At 41.1% G+C, this 27628-nt stretch overlaps 1 protein-coding gene across 2 annotated transcripts in view; it reads right to left on the bottom strand.

Annotated features, from left to right (window-relative positions):
• LOC129841504 (phosphatidate phosphatase LPIN3-like) overlaps positions 1 to 24865 on the bottom strand; it is a 35909-nt gene extending 11044 nt beyond the window's left edge. Inside the window, exons 1-9 of one of the 2 annotated variants that reach the window (XM_055909800.1) lie at positions 24757 to 24865; positions 17907 to 18107; positions 15761 to 15856; positions 13107 to 13357; positions 12767 to 12877; positions 5136 to 5244; positions 4024 to 5035; positions 3702 to 3798; positions 1043 to 1230 (exon numbers count right to left, since the gene is read on the bottom strand). In XM_055909800.1, coding sequence (XP_055765775.1) covers positions 1043 to 1230; positions 3702 to 3798; positions 4024 to 5035; positions 5136 to 5244; positions 12767 to 12877; positions 13107 to 13357; positions 15761 to 15856; positions 17907 to 18098 — 2056 coding nt within the window. In that variant the 5' untranslated portion in view covers positions 18099 to 18107; positions 24757 to 24865. Of the gene's footprint in view, positions 1 to 1042; positions 1231 to 3701; positions 3799 to 4023; positions 5036 to 5135; positions 5245 to 12766; positions 12878 to 13106; positions 13358 to 15760; positions 15857 to 17906; positions 18108 to 24465; positions 24736 to 24756 lie in introns of those variants that run through there. The other variant, XM_055909808.1, reaches the window with a different exon arrangement.
• Between the last annotated feature and the right edge of the window lie 2763 nt (positions 24866 to 27628).

The following is a 27628-nucleotide window of genomic DNA, read 5'->3' as shown; positions in this document are numbered from 1 at the left end:
TGCCATCAACGGAAACGTCACTATTAACATCCACTAGCTTGGTTTGCGCGGACTCGCCAACTGTAATAGTTGATGCCTATGTACGCCTATTCGATATTTATTAAATCATTTATTGAAGTACTTGTAGCTCTTCATCATTGAACCTCTGCTAGCTAGCTGCATGCCAATGATTTGTTTAGCATAGCAACGTCGAATGAATAGAATGAACAACTGGGTCAAAACACCAGAAAATTATTAACGGTCAGGACGCTTGGGTAGCAACTTCAGAATGTAAAACCTAATTTACTCATTAAAATAATGTTTTTAATGAAAATATTTTATAATTATGTTGGCAACTATTTTATAAAAGCAATAAGGCCCTCAAACCCGGGGATTATCGTGTGATACCTCTCGACTAAGAGCTGTTCTTAGGCCCCGGGTTCTCAGGCCTTATTGCTTAAATAACGCACGGCAATATTCAATCGCTATGAAGTTCATTCTTTTGAAAGCAAAAGTCAAAATGAATATATTATTGGCATTGTTGAATTAAATTTTCATAGTAGCAAGCTAGCAGGACTGACGTTTTGGTTAGATAAGCTAACAAGTCTGTTTGTTTGGTTACAAAGACAACTATTGTAGCTATCAAATAAACTTGCTAGCTACTTCAGTGGATGTTGAACACATTTCTACTGGCAAATTAACACATTTCTAGCAGCAAATGTGCTAAATTATAGCTGTGCTATAACTGGGATAATCTAGTCAGGGCCCTATGCCTTCTGTGGAAAATACAATTCTGCTAGTTCGTCGTGGCACACACTTTCACATCATTCATTATTTTCCACAGGACACATAGCCCCTCACTGATTATCCCATACTTAGTCCTTTTTAGATGAAATAAATACTGTCTTCATTGTTTACTCACTAGCTTGAGAAAGACCATCATTAGGAGCAGCAAAGAGTGAAGGAAATGTGTCCTTTCATGAGACATGCACAGCTGTACAGAAATATACATAAAGTACTTCCAATATCTCCCTCACACTCTTTGTCACACACACACACACACCTTTGTTGATTTGGCTGGTGTGGCCAGTGCGGCCGCAGAGGGACATGCTGACATCCATGTGGTCGGAGGTGGAGTCCGACAGGTACTCTGTGCCGCTGTCCATGGCCCCGCTGCCCACCGACTGGGGAGACTGGTTACCAGACCCAGACCCTTGCTCAGCACCCGGCCGCGAGCTCCCTTCTGTCTCACTAAATGGAGAGCAGAGGGAAAATCATCTACCTCTATGCCTTTGAGTTTACTTTGTGAATTGCCTGAGTTAAAAATGGAAGTGACCCCAAAACCTGCTTCCAAATAATAATTAATAATCTAATGTTACCATTTCATAATTATAAATGTGTGAAAATACTAGTTCCAAGCTGTTGCATTTATCATGGGCCGTTTTCTTAAAGCTTCTCAGAGTAGCAGCGCTGATCAAGGATCGGGGTCCCTCTTGTTCATGTATTTATTATGGGTCCCCATTCTATCTGGGGTCCAGCAAAATTAAGGCAGTTAATACTTTTTTAAAAAACATTACAATACATTCACAGGTTTCACAACACACTGTGTGCCCTCAGACCCCTACCACATATCTACAGTACTAAATAAATGTGTATGTATAGTGCGTATGTTATCGTGTGTGTGTGCCTATGTTTCTTGCTTCACAGTCTCTGCTGTTCCATAAGGTGTTTTTTTATCTGTTTTTTTAAAAATCAAATTTTACTGATTGCGTCAGTTACCTGATGTAGAATAGAGTTCCATGTAGTCATGGTACTATGTAGTACTGTGTGCCTCCCATAGTCTGTTCTGGACTTGGTAACTGTGAAGAGACCTCTTGTGGCATGTCTTGTGGGGTATGCATGGGTGTCCGAGCTGTGTGCCAGTAGTATAGACAGACAGCTTGGTGCATTCAACATGTCAATACCTCTCATAAATACAAGTAGTGATGAAGTCAATCTCTCCTCCACTTTCAGCCAGGAGAGATTGACATGCATATTATTAATAGTAGCTCTCTGTGTACATCCAAGGGTCAGCCGTGCTGCCCTGCTCTGAGCCAATTGCAATTTATCTAAGTCCTTTTTTGTGGCACCTGACCACACGACTGAACAGTAGTCAAGGTGCGACAAAACTAGGGCCTGTAGGAACTGCCTTGTTGATAGTGTTGTTAAGGCAGAGCTTCGCTTTATTATAGACAGACTTCTCCCCATCTTAGCTACTATGCATCAATATGTTTTGACCATGACAGTTTACAATCTAAGGTTACTCCAAGCAGTTTAGTCATCTCAACTTGCTCAATTTCCATAATTTATTACAAGATTTAGTTGAGGTTTAGGGTTTAGTGAGTGTTTTGTTCCAAATACAATGCTTTTAGTTTTAGAAATATTTAGGACTAACTTATTGCTTGCCACCCACTCTGAAACTAACTGCAGCTCTTCGTTGAGTGTTGCAGTCATTTCAGTCGCTGTAGTAGCTGACGTGTATAGTGTTGAGTCATCCGCATACATAGATACTCTGGCTTTGAGTAAAGTCAGTGGCATGTCGTTAGTAAAAATTTAAAAGCAGCAAGAGGCCTAAACAGCTACCCTGGGGAATTCCTGATTATCCACATTATAGCAGGGGATGTAAAGCCATAACACATACTTTTTTCCATGTGATCTTGTTCATTATGATTAAAAAGTTCAAATGGACCATAGATCAGCACTCCTACTCTGAGACACTTTATGAAAACAGTCCCAGGAATTGACTGTAAATAGAATGAGTGACTGAGATCCGATTGGTATTTAACAGTGGGATCAATAAGACTTTGATGGGTTCTGATTTCTCGACTTAAGAATTCATGAAATAGACTTATTCATTTCACCAAGGGAGAAAGGGTAATGTATAACGTTTACATTATGTCAGGATATGTTATTGTTAGCCATCAGGGATCCTATGGGAGGAGAAGAGAAACAGTCTGGTACCAATCACAATGACTGCCTGAGTTGGGGAGGAGTGAGGAATTTGGGCAGAGGTCAGGTTAGATGAAGTGAGGAAGAATATATCACTAATCTTCTGGATATCAACAGAGGTGTATTGGCTGTTCAGATGTGTAAGGAGGGGCTCAGCGTAGGAGAAAGGGTTAAATATCAGTGCTTGTATGAATATGTTCTTCGTCTGTTCAACTCTTCGGGGTAAATAAACTTGGTTGGAGCATTTATAGAGTCCGTCAATTTCTTACTCTGATATTTAGAACTTTGAAAAACACTCTGATATCTTAAGTCGAGTCCCTAGCAGTGTGACCTGCCTTGTGAGGACAAAGTCAAGCCTAAGATAAGATAACATTTCTCATGATCAGTTTAGGGAATGCATCCTTCTACATTATCCACACAGAGTTCATCCATTTGTGTCATCCTTGACACTGAGTAAGTGTGGATTGCGGAAGGCATGCCAACTAGGAACTTGGGTCATATCGAGACAGAGTAGGGGAAAGGTGACATATTTTGGGCTGCATATTATGAAATCTATTGCCTGTTGACCTCCATTAATATTTAACCCCAGGAGACACCAAAACATAATGTAAAAAAAATAAAAAGTGGTATGAAAAATTAAGAGCAATTAATCTGTGCTCTCACCTATCATGTATGAACACTGATTACATTGAGGGAGGGTGGAAAGAAAGAAATCAGAGCAGGGAGCCCTTTACCCTTTAGGCGGGAAGTAGAGCGCTGCGACCACTGGGTCAAGGTTAGACAGGTCGTCCAGGTAGATGTCGGAGGGTCCTAGGTGCTGACTGCGTTTACCTGTGTTCACAAAGCACAGCAGCACAGAGACTGAGCACAGAGAACCACCACACAATTCAAAGTCAGGTCAAAAACAACACAAATACTCTTCAATCTATTAACATAATGCTTATACCCATAAAATCCCTGCAGATCTAAGGGATAAGTGCCTAGGGTTTAGGGAGTGAGACTAGGTGTTCATTTGGAATTGAGTATGGGTAGATCTGTTTCTCCCAGAGTTCTCACCTTTCTTCTTGTCTCTGTGCTCTGCTTTGCCCATTGTTACTGCTGAGCCAGAATGCTCCTCCCCCAGAGCCTCAGTGGCTCCCATGTCTGCCACTCCAATACTCTCCGCAGCCTGATTGGTCAGGGAGTCCTCTGTGGCTCTGTCTGTCATAACAGATGTGATCTCCATCTCCTCCCCTCCCTCGGTGCAGGGCTTGATCCCGCTGTTGCCCTCACTCACGATAACTCCTTCTGCAAACCCCTGTCCATTGGATTCTGGTAAGGCACTGTGCTGGTCTGGGTGTTCTATCCTATCGAGAGACTCTGTGATAATGTTGGGACCTGCTACACAGGCTAAACTAGCTGCATTGGCTAAGCTAGCAGCGTCAGGTAAGCTAGTAGTGTTTGCTAAAGTAGCTATGCTGTTGCTAGCTAGCCTGTCTGTGCTGGTTGTGCCGGCTTTGCTACCTTTTTTGGATGGGATGTGTGTGTCTATGCAGTCGTTTTCAATTAGGCTAACTGTGTTAGCTACACATTCAACATCGCCTATGCTTCCTTCGCTAGCTAGGCTATCAGCATTTCCTACATTAGCAATGCTAACTATGTTAGCCAGGGAGGTTCTTGCTTCTTTCAGCTCAAGGTTGGATGCAGACTCCTTGGCTCCCTCCTCCCCTGCCTGCAGGGTCTCTACTTGGGGCTGCATTTTTGTATGCCCTGGGGCCTGGGAAGAGTCTATGCTAGCCATCGCTAATGATGCTAAAGTCAGTGGCTCTGCGGTGGGGTGATGTGGGCTGGAGGTTCTCTCCAGGTCTATGGGGGAACTCTCTGTGGGTGGGACCGCTGGTCCGGTCCTGGGCTTGGGCCTGACCACCACCGTCACGCTACTGTTCGTTCGGCCACAGCTGAAACCGGGCTCCTGGCCCATGTCGAAGGAGTCCTGCCACTGGATGGTGCGGAAGTGGGAGCTGTCCGAGCAGTGGATGCCAGGGGAGATGCGCTGCACCTCCACCGTCCCCCTCTCCGCCAAACACATCTAGAGGGAGCAGGTAAAACAAAGCAGTGTAGTTATGAATTTCTTCAGTACAAACTTTCTACATCAACTTATGACACCTGTACGCCCTGTTATATCATACCTTTGGAAAGCCACCCCAGTTCCACTGCATCTGAGGCCCTGAAGACTCCTGAGGCTTCACCAGCAGCTCGGAGTCACTCTTGGGGGAGGAAGGACGACTATAGAACACACTAGATACAGAGAGGCTTCATTAATAGAAGGAGGGATTGAAACAGAAGAGACAAAGAAACTGTTCTTCAGAGAGAGAGAGAGAAACTAAAAGAGAATGAGAGGGAGACAGAGAAGATAAAAAGAGCGAGAGAAAGAGAGAAGCTCTAAAAAGGCCATGCATACTAGAGGTCGACCGATTATGATTTTTCAACGCCGATACCGATTATTGGAGGACCAAAAAAGTCGATACCGATTAAAATCGGACGATTTAAATGTGTTTGTAATAATGACAATTACAACAATACTTATTTAAACTTAATATAATACATCAATAAAATCAATTTAGCTGTTGTTCAATTTGGTTTAAATAATGCAAAATCTAAATTTTGGAGAAGAAAGTAAAAGTGCAATATGTGCCATGTAAAAAAGCTAACGTTTAATTAAGTTCCTTGCTCAGAACATGAGAACATATGAAAGCTGGTGGTTCCTTTTAACATGAGTCTTCAATATTCCCAGGTAAGAAGTTTTAGGTTGTAGTTATTATAGGACTATTTCTCTCTATACCGTATTTTATCTAACGGGTGGCATCCATAAGTCTAAATATTTCTGTTACATTGCACAACCTTCAATGTCATGTCATAATTACACAAAATTCTGGCAAATTAGTTCACAATGAGCCAGGCGGCCCAAACTGTTGCATATACCCTGACTCTGCGTGCAATGAACACAAGTAGTGACACAATTCCCCTTGTTTAATATTGCCTGCTAACATGGATTTCTTTTAACTAAATATGCAGGTTTAAAAAAATATACTTCTGTGTATTGATTTTAAGAGGCATTGATGTTTATGGTTAGGTACACGTTGGAGCAACGACAGTCCTTTTCCGCGAATGCGCACCGCATCGATTATATGCAACGCAGGACACGCTAGATAAACTAGTAATATCATCAACCATGTGTAGTTAAATAGTGATTATGATTGATTGTTTTTTTATAAGTTTAATGCTCGCTAGCAACTTACCTTGGCTTCTTACTGCATTCTCATAACAGGCAGGCTCCTCGTGGAGTGCAATGTAAGGCAGGTGGTTAGAGCGTTGGACTAGTTAACCATAAGGTTGCAAGATTGAAAATGAAAAATCTGTCGTTCTGCCCCTGAACAAGGCAGTTAACCCACCGTTCCTAGGCCTTCATTGAAAATAAGAATGTGTCCTTAACTGACTTGCCTAGATAAATAAAGTTGTTAAAAATAAAAATAAATAAATAGGCCAAATCGATGTCCAAAAATACCGATTTCCGATTGTCATGAAAACTTGAAAATCGTCCGATTCCGATTAAAATCGGTCAACCTCTAATGCATACATAAGCTAAATAAACATAATTGACACCGGCAAGCGCAGTTTGCAGGTAATTTTTTTCCTATTGAATTATCATATAATTCCCACGCACCTGCAACAAGTAACCTCAGATGTGTGCTTTTCCTATTTTAAGAGAGCGGGAGAAAGACAGTAGGGAAAAAAGTGACAAGAACAGAGAGAGTTCAACAACTTGAGAGAGAATGAGGGGGACAGACGCAGAGAGAGGGTGAAAGAGAGAAAATGTGCTTTCTTGGACACAGATTAGCCTAAATTAGAAATGTCAGATTCCTGTATTTCTGACGTCTCAAACGCTACCTCCGGAGGTCGCACACAGCACTTGCCAGATAGTTGCTCCCCTCTTAGCAGCGCAGTGTAAAAATAATTGTCTCGTTAAGCCGAACATTCATATAGTAAAAATACTAATAGCAGAGCAATATTTTTGAAACAGCTGAAATGTATTGACATTTTTCATTATATTTGAGACTTGTTTATTGAGTTACATTCTGAAATTGTTGCCGCATCTTTAACACTAGAACCGCTGGGCCTCGAGGGACCCCCCTTCAAGCTAACGAGCAGTCATTCTGACTGCAACATTCTCAGTGTAATTAATACATTTCATATATGCTATCGCTAAAATAATAATTTGGTTGTACTCATGGTGTTAGGTAACAGAATACAATTTTTCCCCCGTTTAAAATAAAATAGTATTTTCATTAGTTTATGTCGCTGTTGGCTATATTTAAAAACATTCAACTGTTCAATCAATTCTTTGTTCAACTGTTCTTTGTCATCAAAACTGAGGCAACGCGTGATCTCTTTTGAAGCCATCCCGTGACATGGTTTCTCCAAAGAAAGGTATCCCATACATGTCTGACCAGAAGCCCTCCATAGTTTAGGTACACTCTTTCCACCGAATGCTCCACGGACATACAGGAATGAAATGAAAGCTTCCAGCTCATTAACAGACAGATCCCAGGCAGTGTCTCCTTGATCCCTGTGTGCCTCAGCCACAGTCCCTGTGCTGTAGCATGTCCATGTCAAATAAACAACGGAAGCTGCTGAGGGCGTTACCGATGGTAGTTTTTTTTCTTGAGATGTAGGGCCCGCTCTCTCAGTGATTTCATTTTGTGCTGATAATGGACCTGTAGCATTGTCACCGGCTTGTTCTATCTAACCGGTGTCGTCCCTTCCCCTCTCCCGTCGAAACTTTTCATTTGGGCACCTGCTCAGTGCGTACCGTTCTGTTTTTTTTTGCGTATAGGCCTTGGAGGTGTAGGTATTGGTTGAGGCTCAGAATCAGAAAAATAAAATCAGAGATGTCATGACTCATTTCTTCCCCACCATCACAGTCATTTTCATTCAGATTTTGTAGCAACACTAACACAGCATGTGCATCCATTCATCTGGGTCTTCTTGCCATTGTAAGTTATACATGTTCTCATTCTCTACTCCAAGTAGGCAAGCGTAGTCGGATAAGACTGCTTGGATTTGGTGAACTGATATAGGGTACATACCATTTTGAGATGATAATTAGAATATTACAATACGATGGCCCGCACTGTTCATCAGTCACAAATCGGTGATTACATAATTATGCATTGTTCGTTCCCTCAACTCACATATTCACACTTTACTTCATCTGTTGTTGTATGTGTGAAATTATTTTCGGTATAGTTTAAAGTCAGTTTCGAGGGAACTATACACTGGGCACTGCACCTTTCAATGTCAGGAGAATGAGCAGAGAGGGCTATACTGTCGGAGAAAGAGGGGCAACGGGGGGGGGACCGTTAAAATAATGACATTCCCTCCTAAAACTGGTTATAACTCCAGGTCTTAAAAGTGGCAGAGTAATAAAATAAATTCATGAGCAGTCAAAAAGTTTTTTTATTTTTTTATTTCAAAATTTTACATTTTGAGAATGACAAATATTAATTTCCACAAAGTTTGCTGCTTCAGTGTCTTTAGATATTTGTCAGATGTTACTATGGGAATACTGAAGTATAATTACAAGCATTTGTGTCAAAGGCTTTTATTGACAATTACATGAAGTTGATGCAAAGAGTCAATATTTGCAGTGTTGGCCCTTGTTTTACAAGACCTCTGCAATCCGCCCTGGCATGCTGTCAATTAACTTCGGGGCCACATCCTGACTGATGGCAGGCCATTCTTGCATAATCAATGCTTGGAGTTTGTCAGAATTTGTGGGGTTTTGTTTGTACACCCGGCACTTGAGGATTGACCACAAGTTCTCAATGGGATTAAGGTCTGGGGAGTTTCCTGTTCATGGACCCAAAATATCGATGTTTTGTTCCCTGAGCCACTTAGTTATCACTTTTGCCTTATGGCAAGGTGCTCCATCATGCTGGAAAAGGCATTGTTCGTCACCAAACTGTTCCTGGATGGTTGGGAGAAGTTGCTCTCGGAGGATGTGTTGGTACCCTTCTTTATTCATGGCTGTGTTCTTAGGCATAATCGTGAGTGAGCCCACTCCCTTGGCTGAGAAGCAACCCCACACATGAATGGTCTTAAGATGCTTTACTGTCGGCATTACACAGGATTGATGGTAGCGCTCACCTTGTCTTCTCCGGACAAGCTTTTTTTCGGATGCCCCAAACAATTGGAAACTGGATTCAGAGAAAATGACTTTACCCCAGTCCTCAGCAGTCCAATCCCTGTACCTTTTTGCAGAATATCAGTCTGTCCCTGGAGAGAAGTGGCTTCTTTGCTGCACTTCTTGACACCAGGCCATCCTCCAAAAGTCTTCACCTCACTGTGCGTGCAGATGCACTCACACCTGCCTGCTGCCATTCCTGAGCAAGCTCTGTACTGGTGGTGCCCCGATACCGCAGCTGGTTCAACTTTAGGAGATGGTCCTGGCGCTTGCTGGACTTTGAGCGCCCTGAAGCCTTCTTCACAACATTTGAACCACTCTCCTTGAAGTTCTTGATGATCCGATAAATGGTTGATTTAGGTGCAATCTTACTAGCAGCAATATCCTTGCCTGTGAAGCCCTTTTTGTGCAAAGCAATGATGACGGCACGTGTTTCCTTGCAGGTAACCAAGGTTGACAGAGGAAGAACAATGATTCCTTCCAGTCTGTTATTCAAACTCAATCAGCATGACAGAGTGATCTCCAGCCTTGTCCTCATCAACACTCACACCTGTGTTAATGAGAGAATCACTGACATTATGTCAGCTGGTCCTTTTGTGGCAGGGCTGAAATGTAATGGAAATGTTTTTTGGGGATTCAGTTCATTTGCATGGCAAAGAGGGTCTTTGTAATTAATTGCAATTCATCTGATCACTTCATAACATTCTGGAGTAAATGCAAATTGCCATCATACAAACTGAGGCAGCAGACTTTGTGAAAATTAATATTTGTGTCATTCTCAAAACTTTTGGCCACGACTGTACACTTGCTGTATTTGGCGCATGTGACAAATACAGTTTGGTATGACTTCTTTAGCAGTTCTAGTGTTAAAAAGGGTGTTTTCACCCCTTGGCTGCTTTGAGCCACCATCCAAGCAAGAAGCCTGCAGCAAGAAGCTGATCAACTCACCAGGGGATTATCAACATTTCAGTCGCAATTTTGCATTTACCTCCTACAGTATAATGAAGCCTGGTTTGATCTCAAGTAACTTTAAAAATGCTGAAACTGTACTTTAAATACTTGCATGAGTGGTAAAGGTTCATGTATGATATGCTAACGTTACTAGCTAGCCTTGTGTTGTAAGTTATTGTCCTTCTGAATGGTGAATTTATCGCCCAGTGTCTGGTGTAAAGCAGACTGACGCAGGTTTTCCTCTAGGATTTTGCCAGTGCTTAGCTCTGTCTCGTTTCTTTTTATCCTAAAAGTGTCTGTCTTTGCCGATGCCAAGCATACCCATACCATGCAGCCTCCACCATGCTTAAAAATAAGGAGGCAGTTACTCAGTGATGTGTTGGATATGCCCCAAACATCAGGCTTTGAAATTAAGACAAAACGTGTATTCCTTTGCTGTGTTTTTTTTGCAGTATTTAGTGCCCTGTTCTATAAAGGATACATGTTTTGGAATATTTGTATTCTTCTTTTCACCTCTTTCATTTCGGTCATTATTGTGGAGTAACTACAAGGTGGTTGATCCATCCTCAGTTCTCCCTTCACAGTAATTGAACTCTGAAGCGGTTTTACAAACACCATCGGCCTCATGGTGACATTCTTGAGCAGTTACCTCCCTGTCCAACAGCTCAGTTCAAAAGCATGACTATCTTTGTTGTTTCTGGGTTGAATAATACACTTTCGAAAAGCTCCCTGGTCTTTGTAGTTGAATCTGTGCTTGAAATTCAATACTCGACTCAGGGACCTTACAGATGTACAGTACCAGTCAAAAGTTTGGACACCTACTCATTCAAGGGTATTTCCTTTATGGTTACTACATTGTACAATAATAGCGAAGACATCAATACTATGAAATAACACATATGGAATCATGTAGTAACCAAAAAAATGTGTTAAACAAATCTAAATATATTTGAGATTCTTCAAATAGCCACCCTTTGCCTTGATGACAGCTTTGTACACTCTTGGCATCGTCTCAACCAGCTTCCTGATGAATGCCTTTCCAACAGTTTTGAAGGAGTTCCCACATATGCTGAGCACTTGTTGGCTTCTTTTCCTTCACTCTGCGGTCCAACTCATTCGAAACCATTTTATTTGGGTTGAGGTCAGGTGATTGTAGAGACCAGGTCATCTGATTCTGCACTCCATCACTCTCCTTGGTCAAATAGCCCTTACACAGTCTGGAAGTGTGTTTTGAGTCATTGTCCTGTTGATAAGCAAATGATAGTCCCACTAAGCGCACACCAGATGGGATTGCGTATCGCTGCAGAATGGTGTGGTAGCCATGCTGCTTAAGTGTGCCTTGAATTCTAAATAAATCACTAACTGTAGTTTCTCTTTGCTTATTTGAGCTGTTCTTTCCATAATATGGACTTGGTCTTTTACCAAATAGGGCTATTTTCTGTATACCAACCCTACCTTGTCACAACACACCTGATTGGCTCAAACGCATTAAGGAAAGAAATTCCACAAATTAACTTTCAACAAGGCACACCTGTTAATTGAAATTCTTTCCAAGTGACTACCTCAAGAAGCTGGTTAAGAGAATGCCAAGAGTGTGCAAAGATGTCATCAAGGCAAAGGGTGGCTACTTAGTAGAATTTCAAATATATTTTTATTTGTTTAACACTTTATTTGGTTATTACATGATTCCATATGTGTTATTTCATAGTTTTGATGTCGTCACTATTATTCTACAACGTAGGAAATAGTACAAATTAAGAAAAACCCTGGAATAAGTAGGTGTCCAAAGTTGACTGTACTGTATGTATGGGGGACATAGGAAGGGGTAGTGATAAAGAAATCATGTCATATATTTTTGTATAACGACCCCTATTATTAGTGTAAATGTTGTATAACGACAAAGTGAAGCATTTCTTCACAAAAAATATTGTTATCACATTGTGTTATTTAACACTGTACAGGAATTAGTGGTTTTGGGTGGATTGTCCTTTTAATCTCCAGTAAACAGCCCCTTAGAGCAGTGGTTCCCAAGCAGTGGCTTCCAACCTTTTTAAAAACTGAAGCACACCTCCATGGAATAAAAAAAATGATAAAATGTTCCTATTCATTTATTTAGTGAATAGGAACATTTTAGGTGTGACGCATCATTTTTTGCTCCCATCTCATCTGATCCATTCTGCAAATAATATATTTCCTTTGGCAAACATTTTTTATCATAGTTCCTTACTTATGATGATTCATTTGTGTGGACTCTTAAAAGCGTCTTGCGAAACTGCGCTAGAAAGAATACATTGCAGACCCCGCCCTCAGAAGCCCTGCCTTCCTAAAGCTGTAACACCGGTGCTTGCATTATTTTCCTCAATTTATGTACCACTCTTCAAACAAGCGAAAATGTGTTATACCTCGGTAAAACGGTTTGGCAGCCTGAGTGCACCGGACTGGAAACAACGATTTAGATGTAACCATGTGTGCCATTCGATGGATTATCTGAGAGGCACTGGTGCCCCAAGTCAAAATGTGTCAAAATGTGCAATCCACAGGTCACGTTTCTAAGTGAGAGGTCAAAATAATAAATTACACCAGTGGAAAACCAATACATAAGGCTTAGCTGGTAATTTGTCTGACCTGCTCTCTGAGGGGGACCACTCTCCCTCGGAGTGAGGGTGTACGTCCCTGGTCTGCACGGCCCCCAACTGTTCATACGGTTGCTCAGACAACGAGAAGTACACCGACTTACTGTTAGGGAGACAAAAGAGCCAGCCACAGGATATATCAGAACAGAAAATCTGATCATTCAAAGCCATATACCGAATGCTATATCTAACAATAGGACCTGGGTTAAATGTATTTGTCTTTTTCACCTAACACTTGGTGTTTTGATTTAGATTGGCCAGCACAATGAATCCAATAGAATAGTCATTCTTAACCAATAGAATTAAGGTTTTCAACAGGAGTTGACATTGACCTGGCGAGCATGGGTGTGGTGAGCTCCTCTTTGGAAGGGCTCTCCTGTTCTGTCTGCTCCCGCTCTCTCTCCCTCTCATCGGACGAGGAGCTGCCATCATCCCTTAGGTGGGAGTCGGAGCGTATGCGTTTGCGCCGCCGCTTTTTCCTGCGTGCGCTACCGGAAGTGGGGGGGCCTTCGAAGGTCTCCTCGGCCCCCTCTGGGAGCTCGATGAGGATGGGCGACGTGCAGAGGTGGGCTGGCACTCTGGACTGAGGATGAAGGGGAAAAAAATTAAGACACAACTAAAATACAAATGAGTTGTGTTAATGTACGAGGCTACACATACAGTGGGTATCATAAGTATTCACCACCCCCCCCCTTGGATTCTTTCACATTTTGTTGCATGACAAAGTGGGACTGAAATACACTACATGACCAAATGTATGTGGACACCTGCTCGTCGAACGTCTCATTACAAATGCATGGGCATTATTTTGTAGTTGGTTCCCCTTTGCTGCTATAACAGTTTCCACTCTTCTGGGAAGGCTTTGCTGCAGGGACTTGCTTCCATTCAGCCACAAGAGCATTAGTTCGGACACTGATGTTGGGCGATTAGGCCTGGCTCGCAGTCGGGGTTCCAATTCATCCCAAAGGTGTTCGATTGGGTTGAGGTCAGGGCTCTGTGCAGGAGGAGGTTATTGAAAATCCTAGTATCGGTATTACGAAATATACCATTTATACCGTATACCGGGGTATCGCCCAAGCCTAGTTGGGATGCCCATCTGGGAATTGAACACCAGTCCCCTGCATGACAGGTGGGGAACAACTCCGACAAACAGACCTTCTCCCCCCCATCTCAGGCAACCCTGATATCGTCGTACACTGTTTTTTCTTTTAAAAGAGAGAGCCTTCTCCAGTAAAGCCAATTTTCCTAAGAAGTCACCGACAGAGTTCAGACTCTTGTACGCTGACACCGGTCACATGAACTGGTTCCACCCCAGGCAAACAAGACAGCACTTGCACACCACATGCCTTTGGGCATGGTCAGAGGTTCAAATCTGTCTGGTTAGCCTTTTTGAGCTCTTACAACTGGCCATCTTACTCAAGCAAGGAAGCACTGGCTACACAAGCAGAGCAGAAGTGGTAGGCTTTTGGCAAAAACAAATCCTGCCCAAACAAGGAAGCGTTAGCTACACAAGCAAAGCAGAAAGTAGTTAGCTTTTAGCAAACACAAAAACGAATACCAAGACACAAAACATCTAGGGGACGAGTACTCGCTCCCCACTAAGACACCTAAGTCGGAGCCAAATCTAGTAGTCCGTGTGTTTGAAATGTTAGTAAATTGAGTGACATGTTCTCCTTCAGGCGAGCTGAAGAATTGAGGAAATGAATGCAAGCCCCGGTGTGACAGACAGGCAGGCGGGGCTTCCCAGGGCTGGCTCTGAATTCATTGGCCCATTGGGCATGTTTTTTTCTTTTTTTTCTTCAGGTGAATTTGATTGGTTGTTGACTCCCCATAGTATGTTATGCCGAGTGACTGACTGAAAGGGAAGAAATCAGACATTGAATATCTCTTTAAGGATGGTCAAGTTAATAATTTGGCTGTGGATGATGTATTAAACCACCCAGACACAAAGATACAGTCGTCCTTCTGAACTGAAGGACAGGAAGGGAACTGCTCACGTATGTCACCATGAGCCCATTGGTGACTTTAGTTCAATGGCTGTCATGGGACATTACTGTGACTCCACAAGAAAATGATACAATAATAATAAAACAGAATACAAATATTCCAAAACATGCATCCTGTATTTAACAAGGCACTAATGTAATAATACAAAAAATATCATTTTGAGCCTAAATACAAAGCCTTATGTTTAGGGCAAATCCAACTCAACACTTCACTGAGTAACTGCCTCCTTTTCAAGCATGGTGGTATCTGCATCATGGTATGGGTATGCTTGACATTGGCAAAGACCGGGGAGTTTTTCAGGATAAAATAAATGGACCTAAGCACAAGCAAAATTGTAGAGGAAAACTTTCCTCAGTCTGATTTACACCAGACACTGGGACAGGAATTCACCTTTCAGCAGGACAATAACGTACAACACAAGGCCAAATCTACACTGGAGTTATTTACCAAGAAGACATCGAATATTCTTGAGTGGCCTACTTCCAGCTTTGACTTAAAAATCGTCTTGAAAATCTAATGCAAGACTTGAAAACTGCTCTAACGACAATCATAACAATTAACCTAATAAGACACACAGCTGTGTATTGCTGTCAAAGGTGATTCTAACATGTATTGACTATGGGGGTGAACACTTATCTAATCAAGGTATATTAGTGCTTTATTTTTCATTCATCTTTAACAAATGTTAGATAATTATTCCTCCACCTTGACATTACAGTATTTGGTGTAAACCATTGACCAAAAATGACAAGTAAACACATTATAATCCCACTTTGTGACAATAAAATGTGAAGAGTTCCAAGGGGGGGAGGGTGAATGCTTATGATAGGCATTGTACATTGTCAATAAGCCAAAGAATAAACATAACAGGCTACATCACCTATCCTATTAGCTTAACACGTCTACAAAAAGAGGTTCACCTCCACTAATGAACAGACCTATAGGATCAAATATATATATATTTTTTAATTGGACAAACCTCAAAATCCTCATTTTCCTCCACAAAAAAAGCTTCTCCGTTGTCCCCCAGCTTCATTTGCAGGTAAACTGGCTCCCCATTGATCTCAATGTCCACCTGCAACACAGTCACAGTCAATGTGTGTGTGTGTGTGTGTGTGTTTAAGAGAGAGCGTGAAAAAGGGTATGTTTGTGAGAGGGTATGTCGATCATCTGTATGTGTATTTATCCGCTTACATACAGTGCCTTCAGAAAGTATTCATACCCCTTGACAAACTTCACATTTAGTTGTGTTACAGGCTGAATTCAACATTTATTAAAATGTATTTGTTTTCTCACCCATCTACACATAACATCCCATAATGACAAAGTGAAAACATGTTTTTAGAAATTGTAGAATTTTTGGGGAAAATGAAATACAGAAATATCTCATTTACATAAGTATTCACACACCCGAGTCAACACGTAAAAAAATATTTAAAAAAAATCACTTTTGGCAGCGATTACAGCTGTGAGTCTTTCTGGTTTAGTCTAAGAGCTTGGCACACCTGGATTGTACAATATTTGCACATTATTATTTTTAAAACATTCTTCAAGCTCTGTGAAGTTGATTGTTGATCATTGCTAGACAGCCATTTAAGTCTTCCCAAAGATTTAAGCCGATTTAAGTCAAAACTGTAACTAGGCCTCTCAGGAACATTCAATGTCGTCTTGGTAAGCAACTCCAGCGCATATTTGACCTTGTGTTTTAGGTTCTTGTCCTGTTGAAGGGTGAATTTGCCTCCCAGTGTCTATTGGAAAGCAGACAACCAGATTTTCCTCTAGGATTTAGCCTGTGCTTAGCTCGATTCTATTTCTTTTTATCCTAAAAAAAAAAACTCCCTAGTCCTTGCCGATGACAAGCATACCCATAACATGCTGTAGTCATGGATTTGCCCCAAACATAATGCTTTGTATTTAGGCCAAAGTCCATTCTTTGCCACAGTTTTTGCAGTTTTACTTTAGTGCCTTATTACTAACAGGATGCATGTTTTGGAATATTTTTATTCTTCTGTACAGGCGTCCATCTTTTCACGCTGTCATTTAGGTTAATATTGTGGAGTAACTACAATGTTGGTGATCCATCCTCAGTTCTCCCCTATCACAGCCATTAAACTCTAACTAAGTCACCATTGGCCTCATGGTGAAACTCCTGAGGGGTTTCCTTCCTCTCCGGCAACTAAGTTAGGAAGGGCACATGCATCTTTGTACTGACTGGGTGTATTGACACATCATCCAAAGTGTAATTAATATCTTCACCTTGCTCAAAGGGATATTCAATGCCCAACAGGCCCCACTGTTTCATAAGGTGTATTTTCATAGGGTTTTTAATCTGATTATACTGCTTACATCAGTTAGCTGATGTGGAATAGAGTTCCATGTAGTACTGTGTGCCTCCCATCGTCTGTTCTGGACTTGGGGACTGTGAAGAGACCTCTGGTGGCATGTCTTGTGGGGTATGCATGGGTGTCCGAGCTGTGTGCTAGTATTTAAAAAAACAGACAGCTCGGTACCTGTCAACACCTCTTACAAAAACAAGTAATGAGGAAGTCAATCCCTCTTCCACTTTGAGCTGTGAGAGACTGACATGCATGTCATTAATGTTAGCTCTCCGTAAACTTTTAAGGGCCAGCCGTGCTGCCCTGTTCTGAGCCAACTACAATTTTCCCAAGTCCCTCTTTGTGGCACCTGTTCAACTGAAGGACCTTACAGATAGTGTGTGTGTGTATTGTATGTCATTCAAAAAAAATATTTTAAACACTATTATTGCACACAGAGTCCATGTAACTTATGTGACTTGTTAAGCAGATTTTTTACTCCTGAACTGATTTAGGCTTGCCATAAAAAAGGGATTGAATACTTATTTACTCAAGACATTTCAGCTCTTCATTTATAAAAATGTCTAAAAACATGATTACACTTTGACATTATGGGGTATTGCGTGTAGGCCACTGACAAAAAAAACATCTAAATTTAATCCATTTTAAATTCAGGCTGTAACACAACAAAATGTGGAAAAAGGTCACGGTGTGTGAACACTTTCTGAAGGCACTGTACATGCACCCATCAGGTGTAGGCTACACCACACACACTCCAGTCTTCTCCTTTTCCGTACTCGCCATACTCACCACTTTTTCTTTGGAGCGCAGCACCCCCAGCTTGCCGAAGCGCACGTGGAACGGCGAGCACTGGAGGCTGCCGTCGGGCTGGCGCACCACGATGACATCGATGCCCCCCGTGAGGGTGGCCGGGTTCAGGCCCCGGTACAGCTCCTTCACCGTCACAAACACCGACTCTGCCAGCTGCCCCACGTAGTTCATGGTCTGGGACTGGAGGTGGAGGGAGAGATAGAGCAGGAGAGAAAGAGAGGAGGGTGGAGGGGGGGGAGTGGAAGAGAAAGTGGGTCAAGGGGAAATTCTTGTCCAACGTTTACGCAATTCTCTACCAATCAATGTTCTTGAATTGAGAATACATAAGGCCTAGTCCAGGCTCCGACTGCAAATTGTGTAACATGTTTTGAGACCTCGTGAAAGGCAAACAATATCAATGCAATTTGTCATCGTTCAATAACAAGGTAGAATATACTCTTCTCTCTTCCTCCCTATAAGCTACACTCCCCTGTGGGCTACTGCCATATTTCTTTCACCTGTTGTTTCTTCCCATGTGCTTTTACCCGGTTAAATCAAAACACAATAATCGAGCTGGACTACCATACAATCAACTTTTTACAATACCTAATAATAATACAGCCTAGTAGGCTATCCAAGTTTGTTGGCAGAATACAACATACATTTACCTTACCAGGATCATGTCCACTCTAAAATCTTGTCACGCTAAACCGAGATGCCAAGCAGCTAACCTAAGTGTTTTAAACAAGCTTTCTTGACCCTTGGAATATGTGAGAGTGTTGATTAATTATTATAAGTTAAAGATCCACTGCTCTGAGGAAGATCAAGGTCCATCATTACACACCCAACAAAACAATATGGTGATGTAATTTCCTTTAACTACTCATGATGATGCATTGACCTACCTTATATGGAGTTCCTATTTATGGTGTTTCATAAATTTTCTATGCTGTTTTGTCACTAAGACGGGTCTGGGGTTGTAACAGTGTAATAGACTCTAGGCCTACAGAGAACAAATCAATATTGAGAGATGTTTTGGTACTCCTGGTAGCCTACTTGCATGAAATTCCCTGTAAAACAGCTTACCTCTGCCTAATAAGAAAAGATGGGATTACATCAATTATTTCTGACAACATGTAATCAGACTTAGTGACTTCAGAAAGTATTCATACCCCTTGACTTATTCAACATATTGTTGGGTTACAGCCTGAATTCAGTATTAAATGTATATATTTTTGTCTCACCCATCTACACACAATACCCCATAATGAGAAAGTGAAACAATGTTTTTAGAAATGTTTGCAAATTTATAAGAAAATGAATACAGAGATTTAATTTACATAAGTATTCACACCCCTGAGTCAATACATTGTAGAAGCTCCTTTGGGAGCGATTACAGCTGTGAGTCTTTCTGGGTCAGCCTCTAAGAGCTTTCCACACCTGGATAGTGCAACATTTGCCCATTATTCTTCAAGCTCTGTCAAATTGGTTGTTGATCATTGCTAGACAACCATTTTCAGGTCTTGCCATAGACTTTCAAGTAGATTTAAGTCAAAACTGTAAGTAGGCCATTCAGGAACATTCACCGTCTTCTTGGTATGCAACTCCAGTGTAGATTTGGCTTTGTGTTTCAGGTTATTGTCCTGCTGAAAGGTGAATTAAATCTTCCAGTGTCTGGTGGAAAGCAGACTAAACCAGATTTTCCTCTAGGCTTTTGCCTGTGCTTAGCACCATTTAGTTTCTTTTTTATCCTGAAAAACTCCCCAGACCTTAACGATTAACAAGCATACAAATAACATAATGCAGCCACTGCTATGCTTGAAAATATGGAGAGTGGTACTCTAATGTGTTATATTGGATTGCCCCAAACATATCACTTTGTATTCAGGACAAAAAGTAAATAGTTTTGTCACATTTCTTGCAGTATTCCTTTAGTACCTTGTTGTAAACAGGATACATGTTTCAGAATAGATTTACTCTGTACATGCTTCCTTCTTTTCACTGTCATTAGGTTAGTTTGTGGAGTAACTAAAATGTTCATCCTTCCTCAGTTCTCCTACTACAGCCACAAGACTCTAAACTGTTTTAAAAAAGTCACCATTGGCATCATGGTGAAATCCCTGAGCGGTTTCCTTCCTCTCCGGCAACCATTTAAGAAGGTCGCCTGCATCTTTGTACTGACTGGGTGTTTTTATACACCGTCCAAAGTATAATAACTTCACCATGCTCAAAGGGATATTCAATGTCTGTGTATTTTTTTTTACCCATCTACCAATAGGTGCCCTTTGTGAGGCATTGGAAAACCTCCCTTGTGTTTGAATCTGTTTGAAATTCACTGCTCGACTGAGGGACCTTACAGATAATTGTATGTCATTCAAAAAAATGATAAACACTATTATTGCACACAGAGTGAGTCCATGCAACTCATTATCTGACTTGTTAAGCACATTGTTACTCCTGAACTTATTTATGCTTGCCATAACAAAAGGGGTTGAATGCTTATTGACAAGCAAGTTCAGCTTTTCATTTTTTATGAATTTGTAAAAATGTCAAACATATTTCCACTTTTATATTACGGGTGTAACTTTTAAATTCAGGCTGTAACACAACAGAAATGTGGAAAAGTCAAGGGCTGTGAATACATTCTGAAGGCACTGTAGCTTAGGCTACATTTTGAGTTGTGTCCAAGAGTGTCCTTTAGTCAAATCCATACTGGCAAACTGATTAGTAACATTGTAGAGAAAGCCATGAGGTCCAAAAAGCATTTTCAGCATACACGCTTTGACAAACCACAACATGAGAATTAAAATGAGGATTCTATGACTCAGTTAAACAAATCCCATAGCCTAGGCCTAGCCCCAAGGCTAATAAAATATTTGTTTCTGCATTTTGTAGTAACCTCTATTGGAAGTGATCACATATTTAACAAGACTGAATTATGATCAAGCTACTACTTTTGAATGAAAACCACTCCGTGATTTGCATATAAGCTTTGAAGACTCTCCACAAAAACTAGGCACTATAACAAAACTAGGCCCAAATAACAAACAAAACAGGAGAAACGAGCATTAATTGAGGCAATTGGGCTGTTCTACTTTTATTCTGACGGGCCAGTGTTGACAATAGGATTTCGACAGGTGAAGGACTAGCCTATCAGAATCTAGAAGACCGATAAAACAGGCTTCAGGCTAATCATGGAGTCACAACAAAATGTTGAATGTGGATTAAAGCGACTTAAGAGGAAAGACAACAAGACCAAAAGTTAAATCTTGAGAAACAAAGCCTTCCCCAAAGGATATGGCTAGCAGTTTCAGGCCTTACCAACAGAGAGAAGTGAAGTTGTACTTTCTCCACAAGGCCTTGTTCCCTGGACCCCCCTTCCGCCATCAGTCACCCAAACTTCCTTCATCCCCCAGAATTCTTTATGCTCCCCAAAATCGCTCCACTGGCCTTCCAGTTAGCCCTACGCTAGGCTACATTTTGGACACTTAGGCTAGAAGACTACAAAGCCACCTTAGTAGAACCGCGGATACTTTGAAAAGAAAAAGTCATTTTCAGCCCTTTTTCCTAATTGACATAAACGCCTAGCGTTAATAGTCTCTAGGCCCATGTGTTCTGAGCTGGAATGCAATATAGAAGTCTATGTGAGAGACCCAGTATATTCACTCACATCACCGCTCCCTCGATCACTAAAACACACACACACACACACACATTAAGGCACGTATACACAATTCACACTTCCCCTCTCACTGCACATGACAGCCAGGCCAGCAGTTTCTGAAAAGCTTGGCTGATCTATTCACGAACACTCCGCTCTGCCCAACACACAGAGACCAGTCACCCGGCGCACTCTGGGATTGACTGCTACTCTCTGGCCATTCTAAAATAGACTCTAGCAACATAAACACTAGAATAAACGCTACCATTTATCAACAACAATTTCTTTCGGGGACTTGAAAGCGGTACTTTTGGGAACTTGATGGGATATCCTTACATGAACAGAAAACAAAAGGGTGAGTTGGTGCACAACGCACAAGAGGGTGAGGGAGGAAGTAAGGTGTGGTTAGAGGTACACACAGTGCAATTGACCAAATAGCCTAACCATGCTGGTTCTAGAAGAGACAAGTAGAGCAGGGCCGCTGGAAAGCTCCTGGGCTACAGCGATGATGGTGTGATTGTTTTCTTCTCTTTGCTCTGTCAGGCAATTCAAGTTGCGGTTGATATTATTTATTTTTACCGATACATTACTTTGTAATAGAATCTGCGAGGTCAGCAGTAATGGAGGCTGGACATAAAGCCCACAACGGACAATTGCGGACAGTTTGTGTGGAGACAAAATGGAGGGAGTGCAAACTGAGTATAGTGGTGAGGGAAAACTCCTGGCATTCGATATATTTCTGGAAAGCCAAGAGTAGGCCTATTATTTCATTAAGATGTCTAAACATGATTAAGCGAGATGAACTGTAGTAACTATGCAATGAAGTTACTCAGGTGTCTACGAAAAATGGCCCGTATGCGAATGACTTGTAACTTGTGCGCTGATCCTTTTAAGCAATGGACAAAGCTTGCTATTACTACTTTTCCTGACGTGTCAGACTACAACAAAATAATTTTGATAGGCATGCATTGTAGCCAAGGAGAACCACTCCCTCGAAGTGGTAGAGGTCATTTAAAAGGCAAACATGGCTAAAGGCAAAGAGACTCATCCCATCTGTTAGAAGCAAATGATACATTGCTGGTTTGAAGCCACCTAATTCATCACTACTTGTTTTTGTAAGAAGTGTACAAGCTGAATGTACCACGCTGTCTGTTTAAACTACTAGCACACAGCTCGGACACCCATTCATAACCCACAAGACATGCCACCAGAGTCCAGAACAGACTATGGGAAGCGCACAGTACTACATAGAGCCATGACTACATGGAACTATATTCCACATCAGGTAACTGATGCAAGCAGTAGAATCAAATAAATAAATAAAAAAAACTGGTAAAAATACACCTTATGGAACAGCTGGGCCTGTGAAGAGACACACACAAAAAGGTACAGACACACACAAGCTCTAGTACACCTACTCCACACACACCTACGTTGTAATATTGTTGTATGGTGGTATTATACATCTTGTATTGTAAATATGTAGTGGTGTAATAATGTTATACGATGTAATGTATCTTTTGTTTTATATGTAAGTGCCTTAATATGTTTGGACCCCAGAAAGAGTAGCTGATGCCTCAGCAGCAGCTAATGGGTGTCCCTAATAAATACATTGTGTACCTCTGATGTATTTTTTAAATTTTATTTCACCTTAGTTCTCATTTACAACGGCGAGCTGGCCAAGATAAAGCAAAGCAGTGTGACAAAAACAACACAGAGTTACACATGGGATAAGCAGACGTACAGTCAATAACACAATAGAAAAATCTGTATACAGTGTGTGCAAATGAAGTAAGGAGGCAAGGCAATAAATAGGCCATAGTGGCAAAGTAATAACAATTTAGCAATTAACACTAGAGTGATAGATGTGCAAGTAGAGATACTGGTTTGCAAAAGAGCAGAAAAAAAAAACAGTTGCTGCGGGGGGGTGCAGAGCTGTTGGCCGGGGTTGGGGTAGCCAGGTGGAAAGCATGGCCAGCCGTAGAGAAATGCTTATTGAAATTCTCGATTATAGTGGATTTATCATTGGTGACAGTGTTTCCTAGCCTCAGTGCAGTGGGCAGCTGGGAGGAGGTGCTCTTATTCTCCATGGACTTCACAGTGTCCCAAAACTTTTTGAATTAGTGCTGCAGGATTCAAATGACTGCTTGTACAGTATTTTTTTGAAAGGGGTATGCTTATTTAAAATGTTTAGGAAAGCGCTTAAAGAACAACCAGGCATCCTCTACTGACTGGGATGAGGTCACTCTCTACTGGGATGAGGTCAATATCCTTCCAGGATACCCGGGCCAGGTCGATTAGAAAGGCCTGCTCGCCTTTGTGCTACATCATTGGTTAGAAGCCACCTACTCACAGTGTGTACCTCTGACGTACGTGCTACTAACATGCATCTGACGTGGACCAAGAAAATAAAGACCATCATGCATGACATGACCTGTAGAAAAGGTGGAATTTGCCAGGATAAAAGTACGAAAACGTATACACTCACTACGGTAAGTCGCTCTGGATAAGAGTGTCTGCTAAATGACTAATATGTACATTTGATGCCAAAGTCCTCGCAACAATGACTTTGCGATAGTTTATTACATTTAGGGATGGGCCAAAAATCAAACAAACCATTGTTTGGATCAAACAAACGACTAAAATGGGCATATTCAGTATTTTGATTAGATTAATTCGTGTTCAGTGGTTTTTAATAGAAGTTACCTTGAAAGCAATTTACTTTGGACACTTCTCCAATAAGACGCTACTTCGACTGTTGAACCATTTCAAGCCAGGCTTGAACACTGACGCAAGTCAATTGGTTTGTACATTTTCTTCAGCGAGACAAAACACGCAGTTCCAAGTTATGATGACCAAAACCCTATATGTTCAAAACAGCTTACGTTCCGTACTTACCTATAGTTTTCAAACCAAGTGCGTAGCTAAATCCAGTTGGTGGTGGGTTAGCAGCTAGCCAGCCATCATAGTTGTCAGGGAATTAATATTCTGGACATTAACAACATGATCAACCAAACTCTCCCGTACCTTGCGACGTGGCTGGCTGACATAGCTACTATTAGGTTCGCTTCACAAAAATAAACGTACTAACAATATAAAAATAAGATTATTTCGCACATCATCTTTCTCTCCATTTACATGTAATGTTTAATTAACGACACAGTAACGATTATGTTTATTTGATCTTACCTACAAACGGAGTTTCCACAAAATGATGCTTCTACTTCAGGCGCGTGCGCACACTACTCTCTATGGAAGAACATGCAAGTCAGCGTTTGAGTGGTACACTGAAAGTAGCCGGAAGTCAACAAATAAAATCGAGGGAGAGGATGTACGTATGCACCAGGAGTCGGAAGTTTGGCCAAATTGCCAACAGCCTGCCAAATTTGATGGTGGCGGGAAAGATGGCGGAAGCGGAAGCTCAAGCGGCTTGTGAATCTAATGGCGGTAGAATCAAGGACAATTAGTGTATTGTCCAAAAATCTTCTTGAAGAATCAATTTGAGCTATCTAAATTGGTGGAGAAAGTGATTGGTAACGTGAAGGCTGTGAGGATCACGAGAGGTGGGCTTGATTTTATTTGTTGTACTTCTGCGGATCAGAAGGAACTTTTGTTGCTTTTTTAAAATTAACAACAAATTAATACATTTACATTTACATTTAAGTCATTTAGCAGACGCTCTTATCCAGAATACAGGACGTTCTTGTGTGAACACAAGTATATATGAATAATATACAATGGACAATTGGGCTAGGGGGTACAATATCACATTACACAAGGACTTTAAGGGACATACATACACTTATTCTAACAGCTTTTTTGTTAGAGTATTTAATTGTCTTAAAATACAGTTCAATTTATTTTTGTAAGGTAAGAAAAAATTAATTGTTTGTAAATTTACATTTGTGAATATGAAATTTGGCCAAAATAATAATGAAATTAATTACATAAAATATTTCAGCTTATTTCTATCGTGGGTAAAGAATCCAAGCAGTACATCTCTCCACAATAGTGTAAGATCTTCATAAATGTGTTCAATTATAAATCTACTGATGTCTTGCCACAGTTTTCTTACATGAATAAAGTCATTACAAAAGGAGCAATTTGAGTTGATGTTTTCCTTAAACTTCTCCATATAGTGGTTGGCAGGATAATATTTATGAATAATTTTAAAGGAAACTTTCTTAATTTTGTTAACAAGTAGGTATGTGTGGCAACATCCAAACTTTTTTACAACATCCTGCTGAAACAAGGTTTGTATCGCTCTGTTGTTGAAAGTACCAAAAGAGAAACAAATCTTTCCTACTGATGAGTCAACGGAAGGTAGGCTCTGAGGGTCAGGTCTTGACACATTCTTGAATAATAAAGCAACACCTGAGGGAATGGCATCTAAAACTATTGCAAAATCTTTAGGTGTTACAGGGACCTTGTAAAGTGATAAGAATTCTTTATAACTGAGTAAAAGACCCTCTGCATTTACCAGTAGGCTCACCAATAGGATATTATTTCGGAACCAATATTCTAAAAACCAAATCAGTATTTTTATACAATATATAATATATATAGAAAATGTATGCTTATAAATTAAGGACCATGACAAGAAAACCTACCGATGAAAAGCAGTATCACTGGAACTTTGTCAATATTATAATTGCAAACCAACATGAAGTTAAGGCCACCAAAAGTAGAGAAAACATGATGAGGAATAAAATTCCACATAGAAGTGGGTCTTCTTAGGAATTGTTTTATCCAATTGATCTTAAAAGTATTATTTAAGGTAGTAAAGTCCAGAAAATTGAGCCCACCATTCTCATAAGTGTTCAATACAACAGTTTTCCTAATGTAACGGGTACGGTTTCTCCACAGAAAGATGAAAAGCATCTGGTCTATCTCCTTGCTTATTTTACTGTCAAGATATCAAGATAAAGCACCATATGTTAGTCTAGAGATACCTTCATCCTTGGTTATTAGGACTCTTCATTTTATAGATAAGGCCCTCTGTAGCCATTGATTTAGCTTCTTCTGGGGGTTTTTAATAAGAGGGTTACAATTTAGTAAGCCTCTAGACTTCTGATCCTTTGTAATGGTTATGCCTAAATATGTAAGTTCTTATTTCACTGGAATACCTAATATGAAGGTGTCACACAATCTTTGACAGCCATGAGTTCACATGTGAATGTTGACCTGTTTAAGGTCTTACTCACATTGGCTACAGAGAGCGTGATCACACAGTCATCTGGAAAAGCTGATGCTCTCATGCATGCTTCAGTGTTGCTTGCCTTGAAGTGAGCATAGAAGTTATTTTGCTCGTCTGGTAGGGTCGTGTCACTGGGCAGCTGTGCTTCCCTTTAGTCTGTAATAGCTTGCAAGCCCTGCCACATCTGACGAGCGTCGGAGCCGGTGTAGTACAATTCAGTCTTAGTCTTGTATAGACGCTTTGCTTGTTTGATGGTTCGTCAGAGGGCATAGCGGGATTTCTTATAAGTGTCCTGGTTAGAGTCCCGGTCCTTGAAAGAGGCAGCTCTACCCTTTAGCTCAGTGCGGATGTTGCCTGTAATCCATGGCTTCTGGTTGGGGTTCTGGTTGGGGTTTGTACGTACGGTCACTGTGGGGATGATGTCATCGATGCACTTATTGATGAAGCCAGTGACTGATGTGGTGTACTCCTCAATGCCATTGGAAGAATCCCGGAACATATTCCACTCTGTGCTAGCAAAACAGTCCTGTAGCTTAGCATCTGCGTCATCTGACTACTTCCTTATTGAGCGAGTCACTGATACATTCTGCTTTAGTTTTTGCTTGTAAACAGGAATTAGGAGGATAGAATTATGGTCAGATTTGCCAAATTAAGGGCGAGGGAGAGCTTTGTACGTGTCTCTGTGTGTGGCGTAAAAGTGGTTTTGAGTTTATTTATTTTGCCAATGGACCAAAAACCCCGCCAGCTGTATGTTACCAATGTTTCAACGACTCTGTGAAACATAAGATATTACAGTTTTAATGTCCCGTTGGTAGGATAGCCGTGATCAGAGCTCATCCATTTTGTTATCCAATGATTGCACGT

The sequence above is a fragment of the Salvelinus fontinalis genome, chromosome 3, assembly GCF_029448725.1.
Source record: "Salvelinus fontinalis isolate EN_2023a chromosome 3, ASM2944872v1, whole genome shotgun sequence".
NCBI classification, from domain to species: domain Eukaryota; kingdom Metazoa; phylum Chordata; class Actinopteri; order Salmoniformes; family Salmonidae; genus Salvelinus; species Salvelinus fontinalis.
Note: the sequence above shows the minus strand (reverse complement) of the source record. Positions and strands in the feature narration are given on the sequence as shown.